The sequence below is a fragment of the Macrobrachium nipponense genome, chromosome 6 (assembly GCF_015104395.2).
Source record: "Macrobrachium nipponense isolate FS-2020 chromosome 6, ASM1510439v2, whole genome shotgun sequence".
NCBI lineage: Eukaryota > Metazoa > Arthropoda > Malacostraca > Decapoda > Palaemonidae > Macrobrachium > Macrobrachium nipponense.
In genome coordinates this window covers 127,616,708-127,640,028 of record NC_061108.1, presented here as the reverse complement: position 1 = coordinate 127,640,028, position 23,321 = coordinate 127,616,708, and the positions used below count along the sequence as shown (strand labels likewise).

The following is a 23,321-nucleotide window of genomic DNA, read 5'->3' as shown; positions in this document are numbered from 1 at the left end:
CATTTAAATATGTCGTCTGTGTCATACTTGACAGCAGCGTTACCTTGAAATCAGTAATTTACAATCTTGATAATCGACAATAGTTTGCGTGTATACACGCGCACACACACACACACACACACACACACACACACACATATATATATATATATATATATATATATATATATATATATATATATATATATATATATGTATATCTTTCTCTTTCTCAAGTTTATCGAATCATACCACCCAGCGACTACCATCTTTCTCAATCTGACCCGAATGTCAAAGGGAGGAAAAAAAAGGAAAAATGCCGTCTCGTGCTCAAATAAACACAGATGAAACTATAAAAAAAAATACCCTGGAGAGGGATTTGCACATTCTTGACCCAAACACTGTTCGTATACCCCTCCCCCCTTCATTTCCCCTCCTCCATCCCTTCCTTCCCCTCCTTCCTTACTCTATTCCATGCTCTATCCCAGGGCTGCTCTAAGCTTTCCTACCGCTCCGATACCTGACCACCCTGTACGTCCCCTCTCCACCAGGCAAACCCCGTTCCCTATTCTCTCCCCTACCCCTCACCTTTTTCCCTCCCACCATCACCGCCACCTCCCCTCCCCTCCCTTCCCCTCTGTCCACCGTCACCGCCCTTGTAATCTTGTTGGGTAGGCACAGATTTAGGACATCGACCCTCTAAGTGATAATGATATGTGTGTTCCGCGCCATATCGGTGAAAATGGTTTGGTTTATGGCGTAGCTAGGGGTGGTGGTAGTCAGGAGGCGTTGCTTTTGTTTCGTCTTTGCAGCGATGGAGAAATAATGCGTTATTTTTTTTATTGTTTCGTAAATAAAAAATAGAAGCACATTTATTATTTTTATAGTCTGTTACTTCTTCCTGATGAACACCATATTCTTTTGAGGCTTGAATTTGAAAGTTAGTGGCCCCTTATGCTTGTTTCATATGAATAGGGTTTATTTTCTGAATAATAATAATAATAACAATAATAATAATAATAATAATGTTGAAGAAAATGGAAGATTTCATCGAAATAATCTTTTACATTATCTTTTTTTTATTAATTCGCTGAATTCTGCCCTTTTATTCAACAGAATTTGTTTAAAAGAGGGTCTTCTTACAAAATAATAATAATATAATAATAATAATAGTAACTTGTGATACTTATTGTCGTAACAGTAATGCAGTGTGAGGTGGAACATCACAATACTAATTGAATCTTGAGGACAAAGAGATTTTGCACTTGGGAATATTTCGAATTAAATGTCGTCAGGATATGTTCGTAACTCCAAGTGGAGTGGTAAATTTTGGTACCATTATTATTATTATTATTATTATCATTATTATTATTATTATTATTATTATTATTATTATTATTATTATTATTATTATTACGGAGACAGCCTACAAGACAGGTATTCACTAGTTGACTATTTACTCCTTGGCGTTTCGTAAGATGCATTTTCCTCTGTAACCTAACTATGGGAGTCATATTGTTGTGGATTACATTCGAAATCAGACTTGTTTTTGGTCGTGGTGTCTTGAAAGTGACAATATGTATATAGAAATTATTCTTGGATTTTGTCATGGTGTCTTAAAAGTGGCAGTAATATATATTATACATCTCTACATCTTTTCTTTTCACGTAATTCATAATAACGAAGGTAGGTCCTTTATAAACTTTGAGCTTCGTGTTTCTCTTACCTTGAAGAAAACACTACCACAGTAGTTCCTGCGCGTCGTCAAAGGCTACTAAAAGGACAGCTGCTGCCTTACAGTCTTACTTTTTAGTCAGAGGTGAGACCCACCGCCAATAACTGTGGTTGATGCCAGCAAGGGCATGCGGTCGTAAAAACCCCTTTGCCAAATAATAAACCATGCCTGATGATGCCTTTGATAGAAGGCAGTGGAGAAGGCGCATCAGGCAACCGACCCCTTAATGTAGGGATAACTATGGGAAAGAAGAAAAGTTTCTCTCACCTTGAAGGACATTTTCATTCATATACTCTCAACAAAACAGTCCTACATACAAAAGCATATACATTCCTCTGTATTACGTTGTCCCATTACCCTGATTACTCTGAGTCTTGCCGCCTGATTGCGAAGCAGAAATAACAATTTTCAACCAGGACATTCACTCATTCGCAGAAAAATTCAAATCGTATTTGAATTTTTGCACAAATGAAGTAAATTGACTGTCGTTATCTCGTGGTTCGTCAATTGCGGATTACTCCTGTCCTTGGTCGCTGTAGAAACGACATTTCTAATGAATTCGGGACTCGGGAAAGAGAAGGTTTCGTATGACAAACACTCGTGTTTTGGGGAATGTCCTGTAGTGGCTTTAACACGCTACCTAATATCGATATGGTGTTTTGATGGAATCATTCGTGGTGTGACCTCGTTAAGAGAGAGAGAGAGAGAGAGAGAGAGAGAGAAGAGAGAGAGAGAGATTCTTTACTGTAGAAGTACGGAGTGAGAGGAATTCATTGTTGACGAAGGAAATAGAGAAATTATTTACTTTTGAAGTTGAGAGAGAGAGAGAGAGAGAGTAAAAAGAGGAGAGAAATACTTTTTGTAGGAGAGTGAGAGAGATAGAATGTTTGCTGTAAAAGTAAATAAAAGAAATAATTTATTGTAGGAGAGAGAGAGAGAGAGAGAGAGAGAGAGAGAGAGAGAGAGAGAGAGAGAGAGAGAGAGAGAGAGATCCATGAATCGGGGAAAAAAATGACGAAATCGAATCATACCTGGAAATGAGATGACTGCAGAACACGACGTCGGCAACGGGTCAATAGGAGATCGTAATTCGTCGAGAAATATGAGGGGGGAGAGGGGGTCAAGTGGTGTCATGGATCTGTGAGAATGACCTCACCGGGTAATTTTCTTTTATAACTCTTCTGAGTAACGAGATCAAGAATGAAAATGGGGTGGGGCGAGTAATTTTTATTCTCTCTCTCTCTCTCTCTCTCTCTCTCTTACATACAACGTTTTTATAACATTCAGTGACCCATGTGTTGTAAATAGGCAATGTTAAAATTTATACTAACGTATGCGTACGTATAATTTGTCTTGCCCATCGCTGTTAATGAGGAAAAATATTTATAAAATATTTATTTCATGTTAATGATAGGTCAGTGTAGCGTTGAATATTTATTTATTATTATTTTTTTTTTGTCTCTACACAAATAGTTTTTTTTTCTAGTAGGATTGCGTAAAAATTTGTCAGTGAAACTTCACGATAACAGTAATCGATTATAAATTACTTAGCATCCACGGTCCAGATAGAATCGTACCTTCGGTGGTCATTGACACGGATGCTCATATAATTTCTTTAAATGTCCTTTTTGGTCAAAGGCTGTCCTAGGAGTTCGAGGGATTACGTGCCAATCATTGGGATTAGGACATGACTTGATATGTCCTCTTGGTCAGAAGATCTAGTCACGGCTATTTGGTGAAAGTTTAAGGAAGATATAGATTGGGGCATCTTCATTCACAAGTAGCCAATAAATATACAAATCAATATGAGCCCCTTTTTTATTAGTATTATTCACACACTCGGTCATTGACTCCTCAGCTCCCTTTTAGGAAAATGAATGTCTAAATTTGACAGCTGAACGTAAATCAAATTCATTAACTATAAAAAAAAAAATCCAACTCATTAACTTCCGGTCCACGAATAGATCGGAATTACGGAACTGGATAAATTCATTAGGGTTAAAAAGAAGAAGAAGAAGAAGAAGAAGAAGAAGAAGAAGAAGAAGAAGAAGAAGAATTCCGACATCAAAGAGGTTATTCGGGGAAATATTGATCCTAAGTGAATTCCTGGCGAAGTTGATGAGGTTAGATGAAGTTTAAGAGGAGAGAGAGAGAGAAAGAGTCGAAAACTCACATAAATTGAAGAATCACCTGGAATCTATGAAGTGGAGGAGAGAGAGAGAGAGAGAGAGAGAGAGAGAGAGAGAGAGAGAGGCCAACCCAACAATTTGCTTTCAGGGAAGGAGTCACATGGAGTGACATAATGACATTGTTAATGCGTTAATGACAGCTCTCGCTGGCCTGATATGACCGGGACCTAGGATTTAGGTGGGTTCAGTGACTCCGTGTCATTATCCCTTGCCCTCTCTCTCATTAATGACCACTCTTCTTCCTTCACCGAGCAATTTAATGACTATAATGAAGTGGGTCCTTAAAACATTTTGAAGTTCACTGAAGTTTCCTTTATTCCTTTTACAGTTGATGACGTAAGAGAATTATTCTGGTTAAGTGTTCCTGTTTGTGTCTTGGGGAAAGTTTTTCATTTTACCCTTGAGGATTTTCAAGTAATTTTTACTTCTGAGAAATTTCCAATTTTACCTTTACGACAGTGGAATAAGCCTGTATGATTGGACCGAACTGAAACATGATTAAAGTTTGGAGTTTTTGTACTCTTTTAGGTGGTAGTGAAATAATCTAATGTTATTGTATGAGCACGAGTTACAGTCATTTTCGTCTCATGAATTACATGCTACAGAATTGTGTGATCAAAATGAAGACAAAGATATATAAATAGCTATAAATGAATTCATATTTCCATTTACATTTTTGAACCAGTAGAGATTTCATTCCCGCTTTCATTTGCAAAATGAATTAAAATACTAGCCATTAACATTTTTGAACCAGTAGAGATCATTGAAAGAGCTTCGTTCTCGCTTTCATTTGCAAAATTAATTAAAATATTGGGTAACATACATAAATGCATTCATAATATAATTTATTTAGTACCCGTTGTGGAAAGGTTATCATTCGTGTACCATATATTAGTAGTTACGGCATTTCTCGCGGCAATTGGATTGTTCAGTTATCACTTTTTGTTGGTTGTTGGGAGCTGGTCATTACCAGCCATTACCAAGGAAATAGTAATAATAATAACAATAATAATTAAATAATTATAATAATAATAATGATGATCACCATATCATTATCGCCTTTCAGGATATTTGAGTTTTATTTCTCTGTATGAAATCGGTTATAATGAAGCAGATCTGTGGAATGCCGTGAGAGAGAGAGAGAGAGAGAGAGAGAGAGAGAGAGAGAGAGAGAGAAGAGAGTAGAGAGAGAAGAGAGAGAGAGTGGGGTCAAAAAACTCACAAAACCAAAAAAAATTCACCTGGAATCTGTTAAATGGAGAGAAAGAGAGGGGGGTGTGGTCGAAAAACTCGCAAAACCTGAAAAATCACCTTGGATCTGTTAAATGGAGAGAGAGAGAGAGAGAGAGAGAGAGAGGAGAGAGAGAGAGAGAGAGAGAGAGGTCGAAAAATTCACAAAACCTAAAAAAAAAAATCACCTTGAATCTGATAAATGGAGAGAGAGAGAGAGAGAGAGAGAGAGAGAGAGAGAGAGAGAGAGAGAGAGAGGTAAAAAAACTCACAAAACCTAAAAAAATCACCTTGAATCTGATAAATAGGAGAGAGAGAGAGAGAGAGAGAGAGAGAGAGGAGGTCGAAAAACTCACAAAACCTAAAAAAATCACCTTGAATCTGATAAATGGGGAGAGAGAGAGAGAGAAGCGAGAGAGAGAGAGAGAGAGAGAGAGAGAGAGAGAGTAAAAAAACTCACAAAACCTAAAAAAATCACCTTGAATCTGATAAATGGAGAGAGAGAGAGAGAGAGAGAGAGAGAGAGAGAGAGAGAGAGGTCGAAAAACTCACAAAACTCGAAGAATCGCCTGGAGATTTGTGAAATGGCGCGATTGTGACATTAATCCACGGCACTAAATCCGGATTAAAAGGGGACCCCACTCTCTCTCTCTCGTGATAATGTCAGGTTATTGATCTCAAAGCAAACACCGTCAGGTTTGTCTAGGCCTCAGTTTTTTCTTTTCCTTTTTTTTTTTTTACTGATTTGGATATTTCCAGTTTACTCCATTCTACTTTGCCTTGTGGTAAAATGTTATATCTGTACAAGTTTATTGTATAAGGCGATTATGTTTTATATATAATTGTGCGTTCTGTGGATCAAGTTCGACTTAATTTGGTTATTATTTAAAGTAATACCGTAAAAATATGAGGGTAAAGTTAGAACGTTTGCGATTGCATTTTGCACACATAATGTCAGTTATATTTAATACATTACGAACATCAAGCGCCTCAGTGGCGTGAACGGTATGTCTTTGCCTGCCACCTTGGTGGCCGCGAGTTCGATTATCGGGCATTCCACTGAGGTGTTAGGGATGTGTACTATTTCTGGTGATAGAAGTTCACTCTCGACGTGGTTCGGAAGTCACGTAAAGCCGTTGGTCCCGATGCTGAATAACCACTGGTTCCATGCAATGTTAAAACACGATACAAACAAACAAACAATTACGAACGTCACTTGCTTACGTTCATTCCTATTTCAGTAACTAGTTATCTTTTAAAACATGCCAAAGCTTATGCTCCGTGTAATAAATAACATTAATTGCCGTCATAATAAATGGAACTGTGTTGATGAATATCTATAGTTTAATGTACTTTGGCTGGCAGTAATAACGAAAAACTTAATATATTTGGAAAGGCAATTTATCTAGTTTTGCAAAGTACAAAAGTTGTATAACGAAATACTTATGCACGATACATTAATTCAGGTATTTTTCCAAGTTATTTATATAAGATAAACTTATTAATGTATATTTCCAAAATATTCACATACGATAAATTCAATAAGGTAATTTTCTACAAATTTTATATAGTGCGATAAATATATGAATGTATTTATATATTACTTACTAAATTAATTCGCAAGGTATACATACATCTTACTGGATATGAAACGATATTCGTGACTTATTACCTGGGGATATACATACATACATATATACATTCACACACACACACACACATATATATGTGTGTGTGTGTGTGTGTGTGTGTGTGTGTGTGTGTGTTTTGCATGAATAACAGCCATCCATCTTGAGCATTTCCCGTAATAAAATCCTCCCGGTCCTATTATTTACGACACGTCGTATCCGAAATGATATCGTATGTCAAATAAATAAGCGTCTGCAGTAGGTTCCAGACACACACACGTGTTCAATGCAGTGCGATTTTTAACGTTCCAAAGGAATATTTATGGAAATATAAAAAGAAATCATTGGAATTACTGGTATTTACATTGTTGGATAGTAGGGTCTGGGAAAGATAAAATGAGTTCGAGTTTTTCAGAATGGAAATATTTTAATTTTTTTTTTAAAGAAACTGCATCAAAGTTGTTCAGGTGATATACAATTTCATCAGGATATTGTATAAAATCGTTTGAAATATATGAAGGAAAACGTTGTAATTTGTTACGAATATATTTTTTTCCATTTCGACAGCATATTTATTTTGAGGAATAATTCAGGTAGTCACTGTGTTGTTGTTCGAAAAAATAACAACTTTATTAATTCTAGATAAAAATAACAACTTTATTAATTCTAGATGTAAAGATTTTTTTTTTTACAAAAATACATGTAACACAGAATAGTCACGAACATAAGGAGATTTGCTTTCAACATTATTCATAGTTAATTTCACACACATCATAAAATTCAGCGATTAAACTAAGCAAACGCACCAAATTTTTATTTCAGAAACAAAAATATAATTGTTAATTTATATCAGAAGACTTGAAACTTTTCTGTGAAATCATCCCTCCCCAAAAATTTGGAGACTTTCCGGTGTTCAAGGGCAGATAAGATTGCCTTTACTTACAACTTAGTGATAAGGAAATTATCTCTCTCCTTCTCTCTCTCGTCTCTCTCTCTCTCTCTCTCTGTATATATATATATATATATATATATATATATATATATATATATATATCTACGTAAGAATTCGAGTGAAAAAACAGGACTTGGAACAATACTTCGTATATTGAGTATATTGAACAATGTTAGAATATATGCGAAAAGTCCCGTTTTTCTATCGCTTTCTTACGTGGATTTTATGATATTCTCAAACACGTGGACTTTCGTGCTACATTGAATATATATATATATATATATATATATATATATATATATATATATATATATATATATATATATATATATAATCTCAGTACAAACGTGCGTGCAGCGGGCTCGTTTCATGTTTGCAAAACTGAAGATTTTATTTTCTTATATATACAAAAATAAGATACCTCACTTAAATCGAAAGGTAGTACAATATCGAGACACCGCGAATAGGAATATAACGATCTGGTAGGTGTTAAAAGAATTAATATTTACCTTGGGATACGTTATTGCCTGAGCTCTACGTTCCGTGATGCGGTCCATTTCTCTTTTCTGGGAACGATGCCGTTGGGAGCCAACTCCACTTACTCTGATGAGTGATTGTGGTGTGTTTTTAAATTCATTGTTATGAACTTACTTTTTTTATATACAGTATAGTATTATATCTGCAATGTTTCATACTTTCAGCTTCATAATGCATTTGCTGTGTTTTATATCCTGAAGTTGTGGGTTCTGAATCCCATTTTATTTTCTCTTTTTCTCATAGTTAATATCATTTCGAAATTAGAAAACTGCCCTTATTTCCCTTCTTGGTTTTTACATGTTATTCTTTAACTATTTTATAATCGTGTTTTTTCTTCTGCTCATTTTATGAATTCATCTTTAACGGTTAGCTAATCGAGTCCTCTTTATTATTATTATTATTATTATTATTATTATTATTATTATTATTATTATTATTATTATATTATATATATATATATATATATATATATATAATTTTAATCCTGAGGATATTCTATTCATAGTCCTTTTCTTATTATCCTCGTAGTGGGGTACTGCCATTAGTACAACTCACGTGGTGCACTGTAGGCATTACTAAAGGGTGCTTGCAGCGTCCCTCCGGCCCCTTGCTACATCCACTTCCCACGGCCTTTTACTTTGCCTCCGTCCTCGATTCCTTTCTTCAGTCTTACTGTCCAGCTTCTCTAACTATGACTTCTTAATACAGCTTTTTTTTTTCTCCCAGTTCCTCTCCTTTACTTTCTGGATCTCTTAATCTTGCTGTCCAACCACTCGTACTCACCCTAGTTCCTCACTGGACGAGTGGGTAATGTGCTCGCCTACCGATTTGGTAGTCCCGAGTGAGATTCCCCGCCCTGCCAACGTGGAATCAGAGGAATTTGTTTCTGGTGACTAGAAATTCATTTCTCGAGATAATGTGGTTCGGATCCCACAATAAGCTGTAGGTCCCGTTGCTAGGTAACCAACTGGTTCCTAGCCACGTCAAAATATCTAATAATTCGGGCCAGCCCTAGGAGAGCTGTTAATCAGCCCAGTAGTCTGGTTAAACTACGATATACTTAACCCTAACTCCCTCTTTCCACCGTCTTATGCGCTGAATTAATCTTTACCTTTATTATTTTCGACAGTGCGTCGTCCAGATGTCCAACAACTCCGCTTGCCTCCTGACGAACCCAGCAGACCCCAACGCTGAGCCCAAGAGCTTCGCCTTCGACGGCGCCTACTTCACCGACTCCACGACAGAAGGAATCTACAATGACGTGGCCTTTCCCTTGGTGGAGGTGAGGTTAAGGAAGCATCCTGCTGGTTTGAGCTTTCCTGTTTTTCTCTCTCTCTCTCTCTCGTTCTCTGTCTTTATCACTCTTTATCTCAGTCTCCTATGCTTTTATCAGTTTCGTTGGCACTTGTTCTAATTACTTTCTTTAGGTTTTGTTCATTAATTGCGGTCTCTTTATAATCACTCTTTTTCCTCATTCTTTGGTATCTTTTGATTCTTATCTAATCTCCGACCATCTTTACTTTTGGAAGCCTTATTTATTACTACATTCTACATTCCGTGTACGCAATTATTATATAGCAATAAAACAAAATCTAACATTACCTTTTGGCAGTTTTTTTTATTTAAGTTTAAAAAACAAAATTTAGGTTTACCCTTTGGCCTTTTTTTAAGTTTAAAAAACAAAATCTAAGATTACCCTTTGGCCTTATTTTTAATTTTAAATCTAGGTTTACTCTTTGGCCGTTTTTTCAGTTTAAATCACAGAATCTAAGCTTACCTTTTGGCCGTTTTTTTTTAGTTTAAAAAACAAAATCTAAGTTTACCCTTTGGGCGTCTTTTTTAATTTTAAATACATTGTATGTGAAAAAAAAACACGGTTTCACCATTTTTCTCTTCAAATAACATATATTTTCTCTCTTCAACTAAAATTTCATCGTGGAAAAAGCCATCTGTGGAACTGGCAATCATTTATTCACCTTTTTCTACGACAGAAGACTTCTGTGATATCATCTCGCTTTTCTGTAGATGTTTCCCTCCTCATTAGTTGAATGATAGTTCCATAAAAGCTCGTCTTGAATCTTTTAATTGATCACCATCTAAACCAATGTCACCATCTCTCCACCTCCAACAAACGGTAGTCGAGCGTTTGACCTTAATTCTTCACGTCTGTGACATTTTGGTGATGATGATACGTTATACTTTTCGTTTCTGAAGGTCGTCTCTCTCTCTCTCTCTCTGTCATGTTGACATTTTCCTCCTGTCTCTTCTAAGCCTGAACTCTTGAGCTATTGTTGATTTCCTAAGTGGGTCGTAATGCTTTGTTTGTTTTATTTATTTATTTTTCTTTTTGTAATGTGCAAATTTTGCTGGTCCAATAATGCTGTTTTAATTTATCCATCCACCTCTACCTGTTTGTGTAGCTATCACTGTTTATCTTTATCAGTATATCTATCTACTTATCAGTCTACCTACTCTCTCTCTCTCTCTCTCTCTCTCTCTCTCTCTCTCTCTCTCTCTCTCTCTCTCTCTCTATATATATATATATATATATATATCATACACACACACACACACACACACACACACACATATATATATATATATATATATATATATATATATATATATATACACACACACATACATATACTATGTATCTACTATATATATATATATGTATGTATATATATATATATATATATATATATATATGTGTGTGTGTGTGTGTGTGTGTGTGTGTGTGTGAAGTCCGCATTCTATATATCTGTCTATCAAATATCTATCACATATCTGTCTACCAATCTATCAATATCTTTACGGATGATTTTAGTCATATCCTAACAGGTTAAACCAAGAATCATCAAATGTTTCTGATATGAAGGTACATAAAACTCTGTCATTTCGATAGAAGTTATCCTTAGCTAGAAACGCAATGATGCTTATACTAAGATATCGTATCCTACCATACCCACAGAGCGTCCTGGAAGGATACAACGGGAACCGTCTTTGCCTATGGCCAGACAGGCTGCGGGAAGTCCCCTTCACTATGCAAGGAGTCACCGATCCTCCGACTCAAAGAGGCATTATTCCGAGGTGAGTTCATATGAGACTTTATATATATATATATATTATATATATATATATATATATATATATATATATATATATATATATATATATATATATATATATTCACACATATATGCGGTTTGTGTTCCTTTGTCATTAATATTGTTGTTCAATAAAAACAATTTGAAATAAAGTTTGTAGTTGGTAATGAGAGTTCACAATGTTTATTGTATCACTACATAGCAACATTATTATTATTATTATTATTATTATTATTATTATTATTATACTTACAATTAAAGTACATCGATTACTTATCTTATATAAAGGACCTTCGAGCGCACTGATGTGATTCGATTCGAATATCATTGACAACTGACATTTTATTTTTTATTTATTTATTTATTTATTTATTTATTTATGCAGAGCGTTCGAGCACATCTTCGAGGTGATTCAGACGACGGAAAACATGAAGTACTTGGTGCTGGCTTCCTACCTGGAGATCTACAACGAAGAAATTCGAGACCTCCTGGGTACGGACGTCAAGAAGAAGTTAGACCTGAAGGAACACCCGGACAAGGGCGTCTACGTCCAAGGTGAGAAGGACCCATTCGAAAGGAAGGAAGACCTCATATAAGGTCCTTCAGCAATTATAGAGTAAAGACTTTAACCCGGCATTGAGAAATGGCGACAGATTCCAAGTACAGGAAGGCAATGGGTTTGATTTACGAAAACTAGAGTATAAAACCAGTGCTTAATATAGTAAACAGAGGGAGTTTGGTTGGTTGAGCAGCAAGACGGAAGAAAGGAAGCGGAAATAGACTTAAAATAAGAGGCTGAAATGTGGGTGCCACTAGGGGTCGAAATGATGTCGCAAATAAACTAGTAATACCAACAGTGCACCATTTACGGTGCACTGATATGACTAACCCGCCCCCCCCCCCCCCCCCCAAAGGTGAAGGAAGGCAACAAAGAACTTTGCATTAGAGGGGCAGAAACTTGGGCAATTCCTTAAACTATGTAAGATAGAGAAAGCGAAAGATTTATATGGCTAATAACATCCATAATAAATCGTAAGTTCCAGTGTAGAATTTCTGAAAGCTGCTCTCTCTCTCTCTCTCTCTCTCTCATTATTATAAAGGGGTCAATGTGATAAATGATTCTTCTTCATCCACTCTCTTATTCCCAGTCTGGTGAAAATCCAGCCGCAGTTGTGGCTGAATGATGAAGTCCTCCAGGGGCTGTGGTATTGATTTCCTTGCATTATTTAAGGCCACTTCAGGAAAGGCGAATGTGAGACCTATTAGGAAGTGAACCACTTATCAGATGCAGGTTCTCCTGTGCGCATCGATAAGCATAGACGAGAGAGAGAGAGAGGGGGGGGGGGGCGCCAGGGCAAATCTAACAACCTACCTCTAGGTTATATTCTCTTAGTATAAATTGAGAGAGAGAGAGAGAGAGATAGAGAGAGAGAGAGAGGTTGGGGGGGGGGGGGGGGGGCCAAATGGGGGGGGCTCAATCAATCCTACCTCTAGGTTATTTTCATTTAGTATAAATCACAGTGGCGAATGACGTTAGAGAGAGAGAGAGAGAGAGAGAGAGAGAGAGAGAGAGGAGAGAGAGAGAGAGAGAGAGTGGGGAGGGGGCAAATCAATAATAACATCCTACCTCTTAGTTATTTTCATTTTAGTATAAGTAACAGTGGCGAATGACGTTAGAGAGAGAGAGAGAGAGAGAGAGAGAGAGAGAGAGAGAGAGAGAGAGAGAGAGAGAGAGGTTGTAGGGTAGATCTAACACCTTTCCTCTAGGTTGATATATTCGCTTCGCTTAGGCCCAGAAACCGGGACTAATTCATGTCGAGAAAAAGATGAAGATTATGTTAATGATATCAAGATAAAAGTAAAACATATATTCGAGAATATACGAGGGCGCTGTGGCTATTAAAATTACAATATATATATTATATCTATATATATATATTATATATATATATATATATATATATAATAATATATATGTAGATATATATATACATAGTATATACCTGTGAAATATATTGTTAAAACAGAATTTTATCTATTAAAAGGAGCCAGGAAAACGCCAAAAGGGAGAAAGCTAATGCGTTAACTTTCTATTGTTTGGCGTTTGAATGGCTCATTTTATTTTATATATATATATATATATATATATATATATATATATATATATATATATATATATATATATATCTGTACATTCACAGAAAAAACAGAAACTTCCTAAGAGGAATTATCACGGTTCTCGTGTCATTGAAAATGAGGACAGAGTTTTGTAAGAATGTAAAAGGTCGCCATTCCATAGTAAAACGCGACCTTTCCATTGGCCACCAGGGCCGAGGCCTTACGTGGACGACGTTCAGCGGCGTTCTGCTGGTATCTGGAATTAACCTTTTTTTTCTCTCTCTCTCTCGCTTCCTCGGTATTCCCCTCGCTTGATTTCTGGTGACGCTCGTGTGGAACCGGATCACTTGGAGCTTATGATTTCTCGACTCAAGTCGTAGCCAGGAGAGCTGGGAGGTCTTTTGAAGTTTATTTATAGTAGTTGATTAGGTTGAGGATATTTTTGTTTGTGTTACACAGTTTCAAGTTTTATGTATTGCTTGCACTGTGTTTATATGTAATAGGGGTGCGTGCGTGTTTGTGTGTGTGGTTATGTATGAATCTATGTATGGATGGATGGAGAACATGTGTGTATACTTGTATATACTTTATAAATATATATATATATATATATATATATATATATATATATATATATATATATATATATATATATATATAACACGTATACAATGACAAGGACGTCGACGTCCCTAGTCCACACTGCATAGTATGTCTGCGTCTAGCAAGCAATTTCCTTCATGCAGTATACATACATACATACACAAAACCAACACACACACACACACACACGCACACACACATATATATATATATATATATATATATATATATATATATATATATATATATATATATATGTTTATGTTATTCACACAGATTTCATACCACGCTCAACAAGTCTGAAATTGTCTGATATGACTTAATTACCTCTAGGGTCGCCAATGTTTATATCTAGAAAGAGTAAAGTTGTCAAAATTCTAAATTTATCCCTTCAAGGCTTCTGTCAGAATGATTTAAAGCGAATTCAATATGGACGCTCAAGGTCACAAGAGAGAAAAACTCCTCAAGACAACCACCGATCCAGTTCTGTTGAGATTAATGTTCCCCTCTCTCTTCCACCTCCCAGGTACCCATTCCCAACCTCTCTCTCTCTCTCTCTCTCTCTCTCTCTCTCTCTCTCTCTCTCTCTCTCTCCAACAACCTTCCCTGCTTTAATTAAAATTGTAATGTTACCCTCTTAACCTTTTCTATGATTCTAGGCGTCTGTACGTCTGTTCAAGTGTCTTCCTTTGACATTACCAAAAATAGACCGAAGGTGTCTGTGACTCATTTGTGCAAATAGGACACATCGCATTCTCTCGTTCTCTTGGCCTGTTTATTTCTAGCTTCCACTCCTCGCATGAACAATAAATTCTTAATCAGTTGGATATTTGCGAAGTAGAATCCAGATTCTGATGGCTTTTATAAGCACCGGTCTCCAATTTGGGGTTATTGATTACTCTAGTTCTGTAGACCACTATATTCATTCCTCTCTTGCAAGGGTTTGTTTCTCTATTCATACACGCTTGCTATTCACCCGTTGACTACAGAACCTTTGTTTGTAGCCTCTTAGTGTCTGTAGACTATTTTCTTAGGGAGGTCTTGTAAAGAAATTCAAGGATTGTACGTAGCTTTCCAGCTGAAACGAAAATGTATTCACAAAACCCAGAATTAACCTGTCAGCTTATCGGATATCAGCATATCAGAATGTCATACTTTACAGCCACATTTTACCGATGGATTTTTTTTAAGCTGACTTTTTAGAATTGGTGAATTCTGCGGATAAATATCCAAATTTGAATGATAAATCTAGAGATATTTTTAAATTAATGTTAGCTTTTGGGCATCGTGAATATTCTAGTGTACGCTTTACTATATTATTTGTTACTTACATGTTACCTCTTCCCGGAAGGCTAAGCCACGAATAATCTGATGAAGGGGGGGGGGGGGGGCGGTAGTGTGCTATATGTGTATATAGTACCGTAGAACTGAATTAGTAAGATACGTGAATTGACTGAACATCAATCAAAACATGAAATAAATTAAGAGACAGGAATATTGACGGAACTTCAAACAAAAAATTAAATAAATTGACCGACAAATGAACACTGACGGAACTTGAGAAAATGACTTAAAGAATTTTGACAGACAAATGGAGATTGAATTGACGGAACTTCAAACAAAAAATGAAGGAAATTAACAGACAAATGATACTGACGGAACTTTAAAAAAAAAAAAAAATGCAGGTTGAAGTGACGGAATAAAAAAAATAAGTAAACAGAGAAATGAGCATTGACGGAACTTCAAACAAAACATGAAGGAAATTGACAGACAAATGAACATTGACGAAGCTTTAAAAACAAAACTGAAAGAATTTTGACTAACAAATGCAGACTGAATTGACGGAATTCCAAAGAAAACAATTAAATAAATAAACTGACAAATTAACACTGACGGAACTTCAAACAAAAAATGAAGGAAACTGACAGACAAATGAACATTGACGGAACTTTAAAAACAAAATTGAAAGAATTTTGACAAACAAATGCAGACTGAATTGACGGAATTCCAAAGAAAAAAATTAAATAAACTGACAGACAAATTAACAATAACGAAATTTTAAAAAATGATATAAATGAACCAAACAAACGCGGACTGACAGAACCTCCTCTCTCTGTACTCAGGTCTGTCACAGCATCCAGTACACAACACTGTCGAGTGCGAAGACCTGATGGACAGAGGCTGGAAGAACAGGTCCGTCGGAGCCACCCTCATGAACGCGGACTCCTCGAGGTCCCACTCCATCTTCACCATCACCCTCGAGATGATGGAGACCACGGGGGCCAACGACGCCATCCGGAGCGGGAAGCTCAACCTCGTGGATCTGGCTGGCTCCGAGAGACAAGCGAAAACCGGTAATGTTTTGAATTTGCGACGTCCTTTGGGGAATCGGTGTTACTGAATAAAGCGGCTTGTGAATTCTTGTTACTGTGTGAATTACTGTTGCTGAAGAAAGTAGTTTGTGAATTGTTGTTACTGAATAGTTTGCGAATTCTTGTTACTAAATATAGTACTTTTGTGAATTGTTGCTTAATAAAGTAGTTTGTGAATTGGTATTACTAAATAAAGTAGTTTGTGAATTGGTATTACTAAATGAAGTAGTCTGGTAATTATTATTACTAAATAAATAACTAGGTTTTCAGTTATTGTTACAAAATAATATAGTTAGTTATTGCTACTAAATGAAGTGGTTTTTTAATTATTATTAGTAAAAAATAAGGTATTAGGTGAATTATTGTTACTAAATAATGTATTTTTGGCTTTTTTCATCTAAATTTCACTTGCTGTGTTTTCTGTTATTCTTATAATAAAATACCTGTTCTAAATATTTATATTATTAATAGGGCATTCGTTTATAATATGTTAAGAGTTCTGTACTAAATGAAATGGCCTGTGGCAGTTTCTTACGTGGGTGAAATTAGCCCTTGGGAATTTCGTTCATTATATCATCTACATTCTTACAGAATTATGTATTATTCATATGTGATAGCTAATTTCACCCCCTTAAGAAACTACCACGGACCATTTCACTGGCAGAGAGTCTAACTTATGTAATGAATGCCATTTAAGCAATATAAATATTCATAAACATAAATAATCCCTTCTAAGAAAATTCCCTAGATCCCTCTTGTTATGTATTTCAAGAAATATCGCTAACTTCCGCTCCCTTTCGTCCCCTTCTTCTGCAGGGGCGTCTGGGGATCGCCTGAAGGAGGCGACGAAGATTAATCTGTCCTTGAGTGCCCTTGGAAACGTCATATCAGCTCTGGTCGATGGCAAGAGCAAACACATCCCTTACAGAGACTCCAAATTGACGAGATTATTACAGGTAAGGAGTTGCTGGGTTCTCGGAACTTCGTGATAATCGCCTGTCAGAATGATCAAGAGGTTACCTCTTGTAATTTGTTTTATGCTCTGTGCATTACCCGAAGGAATCCTGGTTCGGAAGTGCTAAGGCTTCGGTTTGGTTGGTTTTAATGGATGCAAGTACGTTGTTAATGTTACAGACAGATGATGAATTAAGTTCGTGGCGCCAGGTTATTCATTTGTTTATGAATTGTTTGTTTGTATGGTGCTTTTACGTTGCATGGAACCAGTGGTTATTCAGTAACGGGACCAACGGCTTTACGTGACTTCCGAACCACGTCGAGAGTGAACTTCTATCACCAGAAGTATACATCTCTCACTCCTCAACGGAATGGCCGAGAATAGAACCCGTGACCACCGAGGTGGGACGCTAATACCATACCAACCACACCGCTGAGGCGCTATTTGTTTATGAATGAACGAAGGTCTTAAAGAACCTTGGCATGAATAGCATGAGAAAATTCATGTATGCAGAGCACTACGATTTGAATGAGCTCTTCCCTTCGATATACACACTATACCAACAAATGTAAAGCTGTTCTTTAAAGCTTAACCCAAGAATTAATTACTTTGTTGGGCAAATATGAGCTGTTCTGTTCACAGTTTGAGCCAAGGCAAGATTAGTGATTTTCGGAGGAAGCACTTGACCTTACCCGCTTCACCTCGGATAAGTTGACCTTAGCATTTTGACATGCCATCGAGAGCTTAATATTTCACCTTGCCGCTTAATTTCCTCCAGCCAAGTCTCGAGGAAGTGTAATCGTAATTTGTAGTAATTCATTATGTTAGAGTATTTTCCTTTTGAATTTGTGAGCTTTTCCATTTGACCAGCTGTTGACGTTTTTATAGATTTACTGAGTTTATGGTTCCAGTTTAGGCGCTGTTCCCGAATCTCGATTTTCCATTTTATTAGCTAATTCAGCGTGGGCTTGTTTACTTTTGTATTCTTTTTGAGTTTTAGTTAATTCTTTCGTTATTAATTGAGAAAAATCTATGCGATCATTTATGTGATTTGTAGACTTACTGGGTGTATGGTTGTGTGATTTCTGGGAATGTTGCCTCATGAGTGGACTATTTTTTTACGTAAACCGAATATATTTTCATTATTCAGAAACGTTTGTTCTGGAATCCATGACTTCAGTTACTTTTGCGCGTACAGAAATAACCCTGTTAAATATACAGCTTGTTTTTCGTTATCTGGTATCTGTGTATTCGTATATCGCCCATCTATGGTGAATATGCAGCATATCTAATTGTAAGGTCCACATAATCTCTTGGTGATTGTAAACAGTATGCTACCCATGTTTATACAGTATTATTCGCTATCGTCCTTCTCTTGTTGAGGCAGATTTAAAACTATCATGAAATCACAGTAAATGACTGTTAAATGGCTATAAGGTCTGTTGATATTTGGCGTTAAATTCTAATTTCTCAATTTGGAGAGTTCCCACGACAATAATTTTAGAAAAAGTAAACGTGGTTCGTTCCTCCAGGCAAGACCCATCGCCTCCAAACAAGAGGAACTGACACAGTTGCACAGTTGCTATACAAGACCCGTAACCCAGTGTTCTGCCGTGTCATGACATCTTTCTGTAGCCTAAAGTGACGTCGTAATTACAAAGCCGAATTCTTAGACGTATTGACGGGCAACGCGGCGTCCGTCTCTTGGCATTTGCGCACGTGTGATGTTCTGATGTTACGTTGTTACGTAACTGGAGACTAGATAGTTTCTTTAGATACAAGTATCGATGTGCAACGATGAAAAGCGTGTTGTAGTTATTGTAAAGTAGTTTAGCCAGATCGTTGATTGGCTTCCCTAGATGATCAGAAGGATTTGTTCCTAAATGAGAAATGGAAACATGAGTATTTCGGAGCTAGAGAAGAATGGAAGTAGAGCAGGATGTTTGAAGGAGACCGAAGGAAATTGAGGAACAGCCAAAGGAGAAAAAGACCCCTTGGTGGAGCCTGTACTTTTCCCTACAGTGCCCCGCTCAAGTTGCACCATTTGCGATACTCTCCTACGCGCTATATATAAAGGATTATAGTAGCAATATTTAGCTGTAAACGAAACAGAACTTGGGTCACTAGGTACAAAGGAGCAAAACTGAATTACTACTATTGCAAGAAAGTTCTGTTTTTACCATAATTATCTTTATTTTTCTGCTGGTCTGTTAGCCGTCTTATCAAAGAAGGATCGGTTTTGCTATAGTTATTCGTCCTTTATTGTTATTCCAAATTATTAGTTATCGAATATCCATCATCCCCATCCTAAAGGTTTTGATCTGGGTTTTGTGTGTGTGTGTGTGTGTGTTTTTTCCCTGATTCTCTAAGAAGATTATGTCCACGATACATCATATAGATGTATTGATATGACTGATTCGTATTCGTCAGAAATCATTGTTATTAATATAAGAATTTTCATATCGATCCAATTGAAGGTGGAGTGATTTGGGGGGGAGGGGGGGGGAGGTTGTTATCCGCTTACCTAAGCGCCCTTTAAAGTCAGCTGTAAATAATATGGGAAGTTACAATTGCAGCTGATATTAATCATTTTCTTCGATAGTGGTCGTAGCCATGTCCACCTGGATGTGGACATGGTGGCGGTATGCGTTTGATTTTCACATAAGGGAGATGAATTTACTAACAATGCAACTCACAAAACAATTTCCTCGGTAATGTTATCATTAAGTAACGAAGTCGGTTTTGTGGAGTTGGTGCATATGTGTATGTATGCATGTACCGTACAGTAGTACCGTACTTCCTATAAATAGAAGCTTTTTTTTTTTTTTTTGTCAAAGTTGGTGCTGTTCAATGTTTTTTTTTTCTTCTTCTTTTTAAGTTGGTACTGTTCATTCTGTAGAGCTCAAAGCGTCTTAGGTCAAAGTTGATGCTGTTCATTCTTCTTTTTTTTTTTTTAAGTTGGTACTGTTCATTCTGTAGAGCTCAAAGCGTCTTAGGTCAAAGTTCATGCTGTTCATTCTTTAGCGGCCAAAGCGGCGTAGGTGGTTATACCTGAAACTGCTTGATTTTGTGTGTGTGTGTGTGTGTGTGTGAAAACACCAGCTTGTCGTGTGACACTAAATTTGATTTTGATTATATGTACTTTTGCTAGATTTTTTTCTTAGATATTAAAACAATTTTCTGTTGTGAACAATTATCTCTCTCACAAATAATTGCCGGTACTTGTTTCATTTGGTTCATAAAATTATAATGATCCACCATTATTCTGAACCTCTCTCTCTCTCTCTCTCTCTCTCTCTCTCTCTCTCTCTCTCATACACAGCTGATAATTGTTTCATAGTTCCTAAAATTATAATGAATCTCCATTATTCTCTCCGTCTCTCTCTCTCTCTCTCGTAATCGCTGGCAATTGTGTCATGTAGTTCGTAAAATGGCGAGGTTTCTCTTCCACACTGTATTTATCTGATGACATATTCATATTCACGACGGACAGTTAGGCCAAACTCCGTTGCCAGCGCTCCTCCTTTTCATGAGACGTCACGATGACTCGGATGACGTCATCGCAAGCCCTGGCCTGAGTTCTTGGAAACGAGCTTGGAAGTAAACTAACACTCTCTCTTCTTCTTCTTCTTCTTCATTGATTGCTCTTTCCAAGGGTCGCTTGGAAGGGATGGTCTCATCGCTCATAGTCGAACGAGGAGGGACTTGGAAAGTGTCCCATAATTTTTGTATGTCTGACGTCTTCAAGTCCATCTGATTTATACTTCAATAAACTTTTCAAAGACTGTAATCAACAACGTTCAAATGATTAAATTAAGAGGTGGTTTCTTTTGTGTGGCTATGCCGGAAATGGGCGTCTTCAGAAAAAAACGGCACATCAGTAACTGTGATATTCATCACATATTAATTGTTGACCCCTCTGTGTTTATAAGTCTTCAGTAACCTCGTACAACTGCGAAAGTTTCATGTTGTCTGATAGGTGGGAGTTAGATCAACTATTCCAACTATTTTGTTGCTCTTGTTATATTTTTGTAGAATTCGCCCCCATGCTTCTGTGTTCCCTAACTCATTTAACCTTTCTCTTACTTGCTTCATGTGACTCACTCTTCTGGGTTAAAGCCAATTTTGTCCTCGTTTTATTGTAAGAATTTTCTTTGTTGTTGGTACCTATAGCACAGCCAGAAGTACGATTATGGCTAATTGTAACCTTAAATAAAATCAAAAGTACCGAGGCTAGAGTGCTGCAATTTGGTATGTTTGATGATTGGAGGATGGATGATCAACATACCAATCTGCAGCCCTCTAGCCTTAGTAGCTTTTAAGATCTGAGGGCGGACGGACAGACAAAGCCGCCACGATAGTAGTTCACTTTTACAGAAAAATAAAACTAATGTTTTTACGATGAATAATATGAGAGCATCATTATTGATTTTAATGACGTAAGATCTAGTTCCGCTAAGATATAGATCGCTCAGAAAAGGTTAACTTCATGAAGTTCGTTACAAAGAATTCCTTTGCGAAAAGTCACCTGTTCAGTTGATTATTTATTTACCTCCTTGTACTTATTAATCGAATAACCGATTCCTTTACCTAATATGGATGATTCAGTTGTATTCCACCTAGCAAAATGAAATTGGTTTATGTCAAAAAATGCCCAACAGTTTCGTCCTCCAATGGACCTCTTCTTGGAGCGTTTCTTTTCCTTAATAAACGCTCCAAGAAGAGGTCCATTGGAGGACGAATCTGTTGGGCATTTTTTGAGATAAACCATTTTCATTTTCCTATGTGGAATACAACTGAATTACCATATCTTCGTGCCTAAGAAGATTACCACTACTCCAATATGGATTAGTATCGTAAGGTGTACAAAGTACAACGTTAACAGTACTGATAATGCAATTTAAAAAATATCCGCAGTTGACGATTTTCATGTATAATTCTTTTATTTTATATTTGGAACACAGAAAATTAACGATGCGAAACGTGGATTGGTGCAGGGAAAGTAAATTTGAGAAACTGAGTTTAAATTATTTCGAAATATGTAAATAGATAAATTCACTGTACAAAATACTATAGCAGATTCACATCAGCCGTGCATTTGATGTCTAGGCCAGTCCCTTACGACGCTCCTGATTGCCTATTGATAAGCCAGTCACAGGGCTGGAAACTCTGTCTCTCTCGAGAGTTCACATGGGTAGGATCTATGTTCCACCTCTCCTGAGAGTTACGTCTTTCAAAAGTATCCCTCAGCAGAGGTGGAACATACATCCTGCCTACGTGAACTCTCGAGAGAGACTGAGAGCTTCCAGCCCTGTGATTGGCTTATCATTAGCCAATCAGGAGCGTCGTAAGGGACTGGCCTAGACATCAAATGCACGGTTGATGTGAATCTACTATAGCAGCAGCTGAATTCAGCTTTTATAAAAAGGAACAAACTTTTAATGTACAGTGGCTTATCAAGGAGCAAGAGCCCGTGCTGTCAAAACATAACCTAACGACGGAATGCATCCAGTCTAAGGAGTAATATAGATTTAGTTGTCTCCATTCCAATATTTATTCAGTATTAATTTTGTCATTTTAACACCAAAGCAGAGATGATATGTGACTGAATGTATGGTTAATATTCTTCTTTGCACTTTTTCCATCATTTTTGTTTTATTATTTTGTCGTTAGGCTGAACTATTGTGTTGAGTACCAGAACTCATTTCCGAGTCACGGATTAATATTGATAGCACAGCGCTAACCCTCCATTTATGGAGGTAATGGCGTATGATAGCTGTACTTCCTATGGGACATTACTCACTGGGTCCAGCTATACCCTTCAGGTAGCCTTTGATGGCAAGAGAGCCTTGTATTAGTTCGTTTATCAAGGTCACTGTTATAAATCAATAATTTTTTTTTCTTTTCACAAGT

At 36.7% G+C, this 23,321-nt stretch overlaps 1 protein-coding gene across 1 annotated transcript in view; it reads left to right on the top strand.

The window, feature by feature from the left end:
- Positions 1–23,321, top strand: part of LOC135216163 (osmotic avoidance abnormal protein 3-like) — a 156,775-nt gene that overhangs the window by 69,932 nt on the left and 63,522 nt on the right. The window contains 7 exon segments of the mRNA XM_064251281.1: positions 9,380–9,532; positions 11,225–11,245; positions 11,247–11,288; positions 11,291–11,343; positions 11,746–11,915; positions 16,205–16,435; positions 17,270–17,409. Coding sequence (XP_064107351.1) covers positions 9,380–9,532; positions 11,225–11,245; positions 11,247–11,288; positions 11,291–11,343; positions 11,746–11,915; positions 16,205–16,435; positions 17,270–17,409 — 810 coding nt within the window.